At 39.3% G+C, this 13,289-nt stretch overlaps 2 protein-coding genes across 3 annotated transcripts; one reads left to right on the top strand and one right to left on the bottom strand.

Annotated features, from left to right (window-relative positions):
- The first annotated feature begins 1,007 nt into the window (after positions 1-1,007).
- tmem181 (transmembrane protein 181) lies at positions 1,008-11,000 on the top strand. Of its 2 annotated transcripts, none has more exons than XM_084082345.1 (17): positions 1,008-1,124; positions 2,335-2,438; positions 2,980-3,047; positions 3,418-3,508; positions 3,704-3,834; positions 4,530-4,646; positions 4,829-4,909; positions 5,922-6,021; positions 6,961-7,091; positions 7,225-7,316; positions 7,528-7,585; positions 7,850-7,952; positions 8,046-8,097; positions 8,223-8,305; positions 8,479-8,568; positions 8,664-8,730; positions 9,592-11,000. In XM_084082345.1, exons 1-17 carry the CDS (start codon positions 1,117-1,119, stop codon positions 9,674-9,676), a joined length of 1,461 nt encoding a protein of 486 aa, XP_083938471.1. In that variant the 5' UTR covers positions 1,008-1,116; the 3' UTR covers positions 9,677-11,000. The 2 variants fall into 2 exon arrangements, with proteins under 2 accessions (XP_083938471.1, XP_083938470.1); XM_084082344.1 differs by having other exon boundaries at positions 3,704-3,840.
- Positions 11,001-11,731: 731 nt separating this feature from the next.
- dynlt1b (dynein light chain Tctex-type 1b) lies at positions 11,732-12,990 on the bottom strand. The gene is made up of 5 exons (XM_084082359.1): positions 12,883-12,990; positions 12,673-12,714; positions 12,255-12,378; positions 12,017-12,094; positions 11,732-11,873 (listed from the first exon to the last, which is right to left on the bottom strand). The coding sequence occupies exons 1-5, from the start codon at positions 12,961-12,963 to the stop codon at positions 11,803-11,805; spliced, it is 396 nt and encodes a 131-aa protein (XP_083938485.1). The 5' UTR covers positions 12,964-12,990; the 3' UTR covers positions 11,732-11,802.
- Positions 12,991-13,289: the final 299 nt, after the last annotated feature.

Raw genomic sequence — 13,289 nt, 5'->3', positions numbered from 1 at the left:
TTGACATGCATTAAGCTACGGACCCCCATTTCATGGCATTAATACCTCTGGGACCCAAATTCACATATTGTAAAATCAATGTTAATTTAACTCTTAGAGTTACAGACCCATAAGGGTCCATTGGTTCCTATCATTTAGCTGGTGACCCTGGAACCCCCTCAAGTACCCCTGGGGGTCCCCGGACCCCACTTTGAGAACCAATGCTTTTTCATATCGAAGGCAACAAGTGTGTTTAATCAGCAGAGCGACATAAATGAACGAAAGTAAACATCTTTAGTTGCATTTGATTTGATTGATAGTAGCATATCAGTATCACATTACACATACATGTGTAATCTTATGTGAGTGGCAGCCTGGCAGGGCAATTCAATGATTTATTGGGTCCGTCAAATATTGAACGTGGGGTTTTTGTAACCGAAAATAAAATAGCCAATTTGAGCTTGGCAAGCTTGCAGATCGACTACAGTGTTGCCAGATTTTGCGAGAGAAATAAACAACCAGGTCTATGAAAACAAGCCCAAAAGAAGCCCTTGCTAATTGAAAATAGCCGATCTACAAGCTCACAACGCAATGTGAGCTTGTAGCTCGGATATTTTCTGGAAAATGGAAGGAATATTCTTGAAACATTTTAACATTATAATTTATTATAATTGTTCCATGAATTCAGTACAAAGGACCCCAATGGAAACAAGCCATAGGCTTTCTTGGGTGTAAAATCCTCTTAGTTTAAACACAATTAGGAAGCAAGCACAAAATAAGCAACTACACTTTAGAAACAAACAAGCCAACAAAAACCGCAACCCGCAACTACCAATAACACGCAACTTTACACGCAACTTTACACGCAACTTTACAGAAAAATAAGCCCAAAATCGCTTATAAGAAGCGGACATGGCAACGCTGTTGGCTATTTACGATGCTCGACACCGTCGTACGGCGAAGTACCCCCCCCCCCCCCCCCCCCCCCACTAGTTACCACGTGACTGTAGCTCCTTCCCACTTGATGACGTTGCATTCCAGTTGTCGCAGGGCTGATGTACACGGATGTGGATTTCATTGCTGTTTTGTTTATTTATTTGCGTCTTCTCTCGCTCTAAGGAGTGAGCATCTCCCGGGATGGATCTGTAAGTGTTTACATGAGTACTTAAGTTTGGCCACGCTGGCAATCTGATAGATCTGATAGATCAGATAGATCAGATAGATCTGATAGGAGTGGAAACGGTGCGTTGGTTCCTTCGCATCGGCTTCCATCTGCTGCTGCTTGCCAACATTACCAACGTTGCCATGTCCGCTTATTATAAGTGACTTTTGGGCTTGTTTTTCCTGTTAAGTTGCTTGTAAATATTGGTGGTTGCGGTTTTTTAGCTTGTTTCTAAAGTGTAGTTGCTTATTTGGGCTAAATTGTTTCCAAATGTCGTTTAAGCCAATGGTTCTCTAACATTTTCGTGCTCCCCCCCGCCCCATCTAAACATATGTTGTGCCAGGGACCCCCCCCCCCTCCATACAAGATTTACGTTATTAAAATATTCCAAAATATTCAGATATTATTTGAAAATAGCATATCTACAAGCTCACAATTGCGCGACATTTTCAAATGGCCGATGTATTATGTTTAAAGTGCTCATGTCGCCCATAGTCTTCTTTTGGGCTTGGGGGTTTTCCTAGACGTGGTTTCCCTCACAGAATCTGGCAACACTGAACATTACCATATTAATGGCAGCTAGCAGTGTTGACAGATGCACACCCTGGCTTTTTAAGCAGCTGGTTAGGTACTTTTATACTAAACAAATAACATTTAGCTACAGTTGCCTTCTAAAGCAGTAGTTCTCCAACGTTTTAGTGCCAAGGACCCCCAAAATGATATGTATTTGGCCACAGACCCCCATCTGAAAATGTTTTGTGCTAGGGACCCCCTGAAGAGAAATTATTTAAAAAACATTTTCAAGATTTTTCGAAAATGTTCTGAAATAGCAGATGCACAAGCTTGCAGTGCAGCACGAAGTGATGCGCTGTGAGCTTGTATATCTGCCATTTTTAAATAGCCACTGTAACACATTTGGCTGGGAGCCCCTCCAAAGACCTCTGGGCCCCCACGGACCTCACTTTGAGAACCACTGTTTTTAAGAACACTTCTATGTGGGTGTTGGGTGTGTGCTCTGCTGAGTGGGTTGTTGTCTGGTTGGTGTGTGTGTGTGTGTGTGTGTGTGTGTGTGTGTGTGTGTGTGTGTGTGTGTGTGTGTGTGTGTGTGTGTGTGTGTGTGTGTGTGTGTGTGTGTGTGTGGTTGTTTGTTTATCAACAATCTTTGGACTATGAATTCTGTCTCCCTCTAACAGATTGGCCCCCATGCGGCTTTACACACTCTCCAAAAGACATTTTGTCTTGGTCTTTGTCGTTTTCCTGATCTGCTTTGGCCTCACAGTCTTCATTGGTATTGCTGGTAAGTGAGAAAAACATGATCAAGATTCAATACTAGCTTTGGATCAAGACGGTCATCGGTCATATGACAGTCTTGTATCAAGGCTAGATCAATACTATCAACCATAGGGCAAAGGTATACGTCCAAAGACGTATAAATGAGTCAGAACGGCCAAATGCTGGTTTCAGGACTGATAACAGGCTATGGACTTCCCTGGACATCATATCTCTGCTTTCCATATCACCCTATTAAGAATATATTATATATTTTGTCCCAGGAAGTTTGGATTACTAACTGATACATTTTTCATCAAATATTCAAGCAAAAAAAGTAAAGTAGAATAACTCAGGAGATGCCTTTAGCACTGTCAGTGCTGAGTAATGAAAGTGCTCGATCAGTAAGACTAGGACTGTTAAGCCAAGTGTTAAGGCTGTAAGTTTCACTGTAATGTTCTGTTGACCAGCAGCTGTCATGAGCTTTGATTTGATATGTGCTCATTGTCAATGTTCTCCTGGAAGAAGAAATGCTTACACATTGCATTGTTGTATGCCCCATGATGCAGGTCCTCAGATCATTTCTGAGCAAGAGCACAGTGGTGATCAACTGCTTCAAAAGAATCACTCAATTAAGGTAAGATGATAAAAAGAAGAAAATGCTTGCATTGCCACAATGGCAAGAAATGGTAAAACATTATTTATGTGTTTTAACAGTTTTTAGAATGGTATGAATGGATTTTGTCAGTGCAGCCACTTAAACAGGTCCACAGTCAACGTGTACAGTAGTTTGGTATTGGTGTCATGAACTCTGATGAAACTCTCATGAAAGTCTGACATTAAAGCTTTTTGAATCATATTATAAGACTTTATTTATGGACTTGTATCTATTCTTTGTTGGTTGAACCATTTCAGCTCGGCTTTCTGACTTGAGCATCTGTGCATATTTTAAAAGGACTACCACATAAATTCATTCAAACTATTTATCGGGTAATTTGTTTTTTCAGACTGGGCCCTTCGAGCTAAAGTCTCCTCCCCTTACCACCTACAATCAACAGCTATGGCTTACCTGTCTAATGCAGGTTGAACACAGCAATGGTAAGACCACCAAATAAATATATTATGGATTTAAACCACTGACCATAGTATAGTTGTGGTTTACGCACAGGGTTCCCTGACATTGTGTGGGAATTTGGTATCTTTGGATGTCTTTGTAAAAAACTTCGTCATAAGCATTTCATACTAGCACATTGATCAGTTGTTGGTGCCATGTTGTGATCCTGTCTTGGTTAGTGGTGGACTTCCAGCAGCACTTTGAGATCAATGTTGAGCTGAAGGGAGTGTTGCAGGATGCCAGTCATGTGCCAGTCATGCACATCAGCAAAGACGTCCACCAGAAGTCAAGAATGCTGCATTGTGACACTGTGAGTGTTAAGGCCATTACACACACCAGGAGTGATGCGAATAAACAATATGAAAATGCGTCAAATTTTCAATCAAACTTTTATTTTGGTGATGCCACCATTGATAAAAGTTGATGATTTTATTTGTGCTGAAAAACCGACCTTGTTAATACGTTGCTTCATAGCCTTGTTATCACACTCAGTGTGCATGTACTCACAATACAAACAGCTGTTTAAATTCATGTGAATTAATCGCACGAAATTAACGCCCCCCAGTGTGTACAGACCTTTAGTCAGCAACCCACCCATCTCACTATCAGTCTGCCAACCAAACCAACTATTAATCTATCAGTGAGGGGTCGGCCAACATGCTGTGGAGAGATGGATGTATGCCAAGTCATATGCAATGTTAACTACTTAAGCCCTATTTACATAAACGTATGAAAAATATTGAATATAGCTGATCTACAAGTTCACAACGCATCATCTGCTATTTTTGCTATTAAAACAATTATGTTAACCCAAAATAGGGACTCCTGTCTTGTGTTTAAACATTGCAGTTGGTGCAGAAATGTGCGCAAAAAATGTATATAAATCCATTTCAGATGGACACTCTCAGTGTTCAAGAATGTTTTATACAATGTTACAAACTCAAAATTCACTACTCTAGTGAATCATCTTCAATACATTTTGGCTGTGTTTCTCCCTCCACACAGAAATGTGATGAGATCATTGTGCTTCATCTGGGCTACCTGAACTACACCCAGTACCAGATCATGGTCAGCTTCAAAGGTCTAGAAAACATCACATACGACATCAAAGTTAACTTTGCGGTAAGCAACTTCCACACAATTGCAGGAGAGGGTTTCAACTTATCAAAACTAACTTAAGTGATCTGAGATGGCTGTCATTCTGCTTCTGCATGGGACGGCTCTAGAGATTCCATAAACTCACATTTTCACATTTTCACTTGTTTTTCTTTCTCCTGCTCTCTACCTGTATTCTCACTTCACAGTGGAAAATGTACAATCCTACCTTCTCTCAAGTTGAGATCTGGTTCCGGTTTGTCTTTGTGGTTTTAACCTTCATGGTGACGGTAAGTCAGCAAGTGCTTTTATTGACTCGTGACTAAAATACACACAGGGAAAACAGTTTTCACATCTTTCAGGCCAGCTATTCAGAGTTTTTCATTTTATTCAAAAGAAAAATACAACTTATGATGGCGTTACTTTCAAATGAACTCCTCAATCATTAAAATAACTTCTTATTGATCAGTTTTAAGGTCATTGGTAAGCCTAAAATGAAGCACAATACTAGCTTAATATACGTAGCTAATGTATGGTGTATATGGGAATGGTTCTCTGATCATTGTTGACAGCAGGTATGCAAGGCCGGTAGTTCTGAACAGACCTTGGCTTCATCAATAATATTGCACTCTCACCAACCTATAATTTCCTCCATTTTAATAATGGCGGCAGATTTCTTCATAGGTGCTCATGCAAAAGTAGCACTGTGGCAGCTCATATCCTATGTATTGGTAAATTGAGTATGTGCACATGTGGCTTTTGCGGAATTTGAAGTCAGTCAGGATGTTACCTTGTTGTTGCATTCCATTTTTAGTCCACAGAGGTTCTGTTTAGCCTCAAAGTGAACAATCAACCAAGATTTAGCAGTTCAGAGTTTGTGATGAGATTCAACTGCACCCTATCTATCAACAAATGCACTGAAATGAGTTATAGTGTATTTCATCTTGTGTGGATTAATAGACAGGAGAACTCAGTTTATCCAAAACTCACTCATCTAAACTTACCAGTCAATTGAGCTGGGTTCTCTTGAAATTCCCCAAAATGCACATTTAAAACTTAATGGCTCCCTGTTAAAGTCAGACATACTGACAAGACTGTCTTCGACAAACACTTTTTACACTTTTTTAACTATATTTATTATGCTGTATTGGATCAGTGTTGGATACTCCGCTATTTGTTTCTGTGTTATATCTAATCTATATCTCTATCTAAATGCATTATGTTCATGAAAGTTTCATTTATTTTGATTGTGTGTGTATAGACATGTATGTATTAATGTTTTGCTTTGTCTGTATGTTGCAGTGTTTGTTTGCTCATTCGCTGAGGAAGTTTTCCATGAGGGATTGGGGGATAGAGCAGAAGTGGATGTCTGTCTTGCTGCCTTTGCTTCTGCTTTACAATGGTGAGTTTGAGTATGACACTATCCAAGACTCCCTCTTTCTATCCATTGGGTTATGTGCAGTATATGTTGTTCTTTTTTTATATAGAGCACTGTAATTACTTTTGCAAATGTATCTCTTAAACTGAAAAAAAGAAGAAGAAGAAGAAAGTCTAGTGTGGTTTAAATGGCCAGGGGCCTATATATGGAGTTGCGTCATGACTCATGATCCAAGGAATTCAGGGGGATTTTTTTTTGTTCAATTTACGGTTCAAGAGTTATAGGCCAAAACGTGAAGCGGGCTGTTATAGCATCACCATGAAGCCGATTTAAAAGATTTGGTCACTTCCTTGACCTACTGGAAGTGTTTGTACAAAGATTCATGGCAGTCGTTCATGATTTGTAGAATTTGTGCAAAGATACAATCACTGTGCTTTAGACAGGCTAATCTTGAGTATGCATCCAAGAGAGACTAACCCTAACCCAATGGAGACATGATGACGGCACACTGTGTTGGTGGTGGTGGTCTCTCAGTTTTTGGCGCTAGATTTAATCAAAACTCCTCAAATGGTTTGATGCTCTGTCAGAAATAATCTGTGCCTGGAATGGTGTACTTTGGCATGCTTTTAGGCACTGGACTAATCGATTTGCGCATTGCATTAATACATCATGTCTCAATTGTGCTTTCATTTTGAGACATGAGGTAGATCTAAAGGCATCTGGGAGTTTGTACAGGAGTCATTTCTTGTGAAATCTGAAATGCAGAAGCAAGTTTGACTTATTGTTAGATATGATAGGAACAAAATAAATAACATTAGTTAGAGATATCAAATTATTGTTTATGTTCAGAACATAATAAAGATGATTACGTTTCCATTTCTGCTCCTAGTAAAATATAGTTTATTTTCGTTTTGGTTACTCGCACCAGTTCGAAGCGCTAATTCTATTCCTTTCCCTGTTCAGATCCATTTTTCCCACTGTCATTCCTGGTGAACAGCTGGTTTCCTGGAACGTTGGATGCTTTCTTCCAGGCTCTCTTTCTGTGTGCCCTGCTCCTATTTTGGCTCTGTGTTTACCACGGCATCAGGGTACAGGTGGGTCCATTATCATCCCCACACCAGAACCATACTCCATTCCTCTTACTGTTGTAATGATAAAGATGCTTTTCACCCTCCAGTCCTTCAAAATTGTCCATAAACCCCCATGTGATTTATTGTCTTTCCACAGGGTGAGAGGAAATGCCTGACATTCTACTTGCCTAAGCTGGTCATTGTTGGTCTCCTGTGGCTGTCGGCTGTCACACTGGGAATATGGCAAACGTAAGTCTGATGGACAGATTATGACAATATTGAAGAAAGAAAACAACCTTGTATTGTTTTCTTTCTTCAACATTGTCACAATCTGTCCATGTATTATGATGGTGTTGCCTGTCTATATTGTTTTATGTTGGGGACTACTGATGAAAATGTGCATCCTTGCTATCCGGTGTATTTACAGGTGAAATGATTTTCTCTTATTCTGGATTTACAGAGTCAATGAACTCCAAGATCCAACCTACCAATACAAAGTGGATATAGCCAATTTTCAGGTGAGTCGCTTAACAGTGCAGATCAAAATGGAACAGGGAAATGTTCTTCCTGTCAAATGGAGTGACCGGGGGAATCTAACTGAAAGCTAAGACCCCATTTCACCTATGAAATCCACTTCAGTCATGAAGGGGATGTGTAGAAAGGAGACCAGTTAGAGATGCATGTGGTTTAACTTAACAGATACGTAGATAATATAATCCTCATATTTTGTATGGTCAGTGTATGCTTCTTCGCCAAATCAAATTCCCATGTTTTCTCTCAAGGGCATGAAGATCTTCTTCCTGATTGTAGTGACCCTCTACATTCTCTACCTGATCTTCCTGATTGTTAGAGCTTGTTCTGAGCTCAAGAACATGCCGTACTCAGGTAACCCTGTGTGACACACACACGTCCATGTTGATCAGGCTTTTCTCTCATCGTTGTAACGAGCTCAATGTGTGCTGTCCTTTGTACCACCAGATCTCCGCCTGAAGTTTTTGACAGCGCTGACATTTGTGGTCCTCATAATAAGGTGTATTTCAAAGTTCTTTGGACTACCAAGCTACAGAAGTCAATGTTATATCTCCATTTGAAGTGATGAGCTGTCGTCTGTCTGGACAAATTGGTCCTATAATGCCTGTTGCATTCTCTTCCTAGCATGGTCATACTCTACCTGAGGTTTGGTGCCAAGGCCCTGCAAGATAATTTCGTGTCTGAATTGTCTACTCATTACCAGAACTATATCCTTTAACCCAGTGTTTCCCAAAGTGGGATCCGGGGACCCGAGGGGTCCTTGAGGGGGTACCCATGTAATGGTTTGTGAGTGATTTCATTTCCTGTGAAGATATAGATGTTAATGTCTTTCTCTTTACCTGTTGAATTATTCATGTTTGTTCCTTAACTCTTGACTTACCAGCTGAATTCTTATCATTCTATGGCCTGCTCAACTTCTATTTGTACACATTAGCATTTGTGTATTCCCCCTCGAAAAATGCCCTTTATGGTAAGTAGTACAGTTTTATTCTTCATTGTTTATTGTTGGAAGAGATTTAGAACTTGTATAACAGTATATTAACCATTTTGAGTTTTGTCTCCCAGATTCCCAGTTGAAGGATAATCCTGCGTTCTCCATGCTGAACGACTCAGATGATGAAGTTATATACGGGTGAGTGTTTGTGACAGTATTTCTAAGTTTAAAGGTGCTGTAATTGATATTCTTTTTTTTTAATTATAAGGGTTAATTGGCTCTATATTCTCATAGCAATCATTGCTATCGAGTGTTTGTTCAGTAACAGGGGTCTCTCCAGCTCATAAGTAAACAGAAAATAAAATTTCAGGTTGGGATACTAGCTTGATCCAATCCAACTCTGTTTTAACCTAAAACATATCACTTATATCTGGTCAGTTGAGTGGCATATATGAAAGCTCACACAGACTACTATTTGGGCTGTGGTAATGTATTTAGTATAAGAGTATCTTTTAATTTAAAGCTGCAATCCATAAGATTTATCTCCTATGCGGGATTCGAACCTGGGTCTTACTATCAAGCACTGAAATTTCGACTGCTTTTTAGCTAATACGGAAAGTCTGTTTGTCTAGCTTCCCCCCAATGAATGCACAACAATACCGTGTTCAAATATGGACATCAGCCATACATCACAATGCCCAAAATGTATGCCTGCAGATGATCACTTGTTCAGTACACACACCCTAAGCTGTCCACCTCACCGCTCTAAGGCTGAAGTTGTTTTTGTGCTCTGTGTGTGCATGCATGTTTTCAAGTCTCATCAGAGATGTATAATAAATTGTCACAGTCAGGGATTTTTATTTTTGTGAGATTGTACAGTATGACTGGATCCAAGAAGCTCCAAACTTTTTTTTAGAGTGATTGTGAGACGCAACGATGGGGGAGTCACTAGAAGGAGATATTGTTGTCTCAGCTCTCATTCTGGATTCTATATGGTTCCCCATTGCATACGGTTTTGTAGGTAGAACACGCCTAAAACCATTTTCTTTCTCTTTGAAGGAGTGATTACGAGGAAATGCCTTTACAAAATGGCCGTGCTATCAAAGCAACTGCCAAGTACCAAGATGAGACTGACAGTGACTGATCTGAGCTAATCTCCGAGTGGCACGTCCCGTCTCTTCTCTCGTTTCTCCGCTATAAACTTGGAAGAGTACAACAAACTGTCATGTGTAAATAGGGAGTATTTGCATTGGTAATGCAAAGTAAAATACAGTAACTGTACATAGATATATTTTTTAAGAATAAATTCAACATCTACTGAATGTAATTTCACTGAAAGTCAATGTATGCAGCCAGATAGATTTGTTTGTGTGTCACCAAATGGAAACAAACTGTGTCATCAAACTTTCAAAAAAACAATTCTCCAGCATTTCATTACAAAATGATGGGCACAGATGAACTTGAAAGGGAAAAAGTGCCATTTATCATGGGATTTCATTACATTGTAAGGAAAATCTAAGTTGTTTTTAATGCTTTATTTCGTATTCACTACTGTCTGTGCTTGCACTGTTTTTGCCATTGCTCATCGGCTCACTGGCATTCTGAGAATTTTGAATATTGGTGTCGCCGCTTAAAATATAGTTTTTATTGATAGCGCATTGAATGGTACGAAATGAAATGGTTTATGCAGACGGTGGCCGGTAAGCATTATTTTAATTTAATTAACTAATAATAATAGAGTGCCATATTATTGATGCCATTGAGCCTCATACAACCGTGTTATACAGCTGTTACATTACATTACAGTCATTTAGCAGACGCTTTTATCCAAAGCGACTATCACCCGATATTTTAAAAGTACATGCCCTTTTCATATTGGCACACTGGTCAGTTGTTGATGCAATGTTGCGGTCCTGTCTTGGTTAGACTTCCAGCAGCACTCTTTGAGACCACATTGAGCTGATGGGACTGTTGCATGATGCAAGTCATGTGCCGGTTATGCACAAGTCACAGTAGCACTGTGAGTGAGTGTCCGATAGATGTTCCCCTAGAAAGGACGGAAAACCCGGCAGAATGCCCTCCCTCAAAACTTGACTATCCAACCATGACCCCACAATGCCTAAACTTAAAGTACCATGCCAGTATAAAGAAGGACCATACCAAATCTCTTGTCAGTCATCGTCCAAGGCTAGTCTTAATCATAATATGGTAAGCGCTCTTACCAGGTGTGCCACAGAGGCACCCATTTTTTTATTTTATTTTTAAAGTCATTTAGCAGTACAGTAGTGCAAAATATTATACATTAATGGAGTGGGTACCACTGACCTCTTGCCACTTTTTTGTTCCAATTCATTCCTTGTGAAGCAGCTTTATGATTGCACTCCTTGAGGCTGAATATTAACTTATTTTGCCTGAAATTGATGGCATTTGATATGTCATTAAGAAAAATTAAAGGACCACTTATGTGTCATGTTGGTTATTTGTCTTATTATAACCCTGCTGATTTAGTTGCACCTTTGGACAACCAATTCTGAATTATTTTTGCCTTATGTAGAACATGGTTTATCTTTAGTTGTCCTTTATCATTGTGTGAAATTCCATCTAGGAAATTCCATTACTGTTATGTGTTATATCTGCTGCCTTTATACTTCTGCCATTTGTTTTCAAATTATAGCTTGTGGGTATTTTGCAGCTTTCCTGAATTAGAAATCAACTGTTACTTAATCACATATATCTGAAAATGTTTTATTTAAGAACGGTGCCTTGTTTTCACTGCAAACCAAGGTTTTCTGCTAAATACTGTTGCAGTCTTCAATGTTGTGGAAAAAGCTTTGATGTTTATGTACAAGATTGTTCTAGTATGAATGTGGACTATATTGACTTTTGGAATTTTTAAGTTTGAATTAAATGTTGGATCTCTGCTGTTGGGCATAGAGACTATGTGTTGCTTTAAGAAATCATGTACATGCACCATTATGTAATGTCACATGTAAATAAAACTGTTGCTATAAACAACAAGCATTACAATTTATTTAGAATGTGTAACTTTTTTTTTTTTTTTGATGGTGGTGCCTTTGGTTGGGCAAAGCTTTGTTTGTTTTTTTACCAACTCTGTTGGTATTTTTGAATTCACATAGCAATGAGACAATACAAATGAATAAACAATATGGACAAACCATTTTATTCAAGTATTGCACATGGGAAATTGGTCTTCATAAAACACTGCAGAATGCAGCATTCACACTAGGCTGGACGCTGGAGGTAAGTTGTTTAGATGGCGAGTCCAAATACACTGACGATGCAGTACATGGACTTGTTCTCCCATCTTACTGTACAGCTACCTGTTGAGTGCAACATACATTATGTATGTCCCAGTGACAGGGAGAGAATCTTACAGTATTTATTCAGCAAACATTAAGTCAAATAACTAGAGCATAAATAATGTTCTGAGACTGTGAAATGATATATATGTGCATTATCATACCATCAGTGGAGTTGTCCCAGAAGCATGAACTGGCTGTTTGTAGACCTGCCCCATTTTTCTGCATGATGATACAGGTTACTGTGAAGGATACATAAACACAATTATATATTCTGTAATGATGATACAGGTTACTGTGAAGGATACATAAACACAATCATATATTTTGTAATGATGACTATTGACTACAGGTCACAAAAAACATTCATGTATTTTACTGTCAGGAATGGATTCAACATACCAACATATTTGAATGGCTTTCCAAGTTTACTGAGTTGACTGAGGCACTGCTCCACTACATTGGAAGTCCACTGATTGACTCTGCTGTGTTGATAAGCATTTCCTCCGATGGCTCCTTCTACTGACTTGAGGAATAATTCAACAAAAGAGTAATTAATCCTTGTCCAACAAGTTACACAGAGCTGCAAGTAGGCTACACGCGACTCAGCGCACACCATTTAATTATGTAATTTATTGATGTCCAGGAATGAATACGAGTCTGCGATTTGGTACAGCGTTGCTATAGCAACCACATGTTGTCCCTATAGCAACCAATTGGTAAACAACGGTAACTTATGTGTTAGCCACTAGCTATTAAGACTAGATTGTGATGTATAATTCTACAGCAGACAAGCCAGAAAACAATAAAACTGGCTTACCTCTTTTATTACTGCGCTCACTTCGTCCACCACAAACGCAGTCTGTAAAACAAAAAGAGTTCAGATCAGATCAGATTGTGTTGTGTATAGTAGCTACTGCAGTAACTGCACTGCGTTCTCTTAATCTCTTCCCTGTAAAGTTGAACTTGTCAGAGATAACAATTATGCTGCGGATACACAAATGGATTAAACATAGTGTCTCCTGCCCACCTCTTCTGCGGTCTGAAACTCGTCCATCGTATAGACACGGGTAACGTTGTTCGCAACAAAATCACTTCGCAACAAAATCATAGACTGTCTGAGTCAACAGAAATGAGCATGCGCGCCTGTGGCATGGTAGGCCCGCCCAAGAGCCTTATATGGCCCGCCTGGTCGACTGGCTCCCCTATGATAGTTGGATTTGGAGTGAGTTGGGTGGTATTCCTGCTCAGCAGCCTATTTCATCATCATGTCAGACTGGCATGAAGGGCTCATTCTGGGGAAGTCAGTATGAGTACATAAAGGCATGAACATTTGTTTTTGTTTTTTTAATTATCATTTATTACCAGGGATAGGACTTGTTTTTGTTGTTGTTGTTGATCAATCCACAAATAATAGGATTAGGTTGAGAATTTTAT

Source organism: Gymnoscopelus microlampas, assembly GCF_963454915.1.
Source record: "Gymnoscopelus microlampas genome assembly, chromosome: 16".
Classification (NCBI taxonomy): domain Eukaryota; kingdom Metazoa; phylum Chordata; class Actinopteri; order Myctophiformes; family Myctophidae; genus Gymnoscopelus; species Gymnoscopelus microlampas.
The sequence above is the reverse complement of the archived record's forward strand: the minus strand, read 5'-3'. Positions and strand labels throughout refer to the sequence as shown.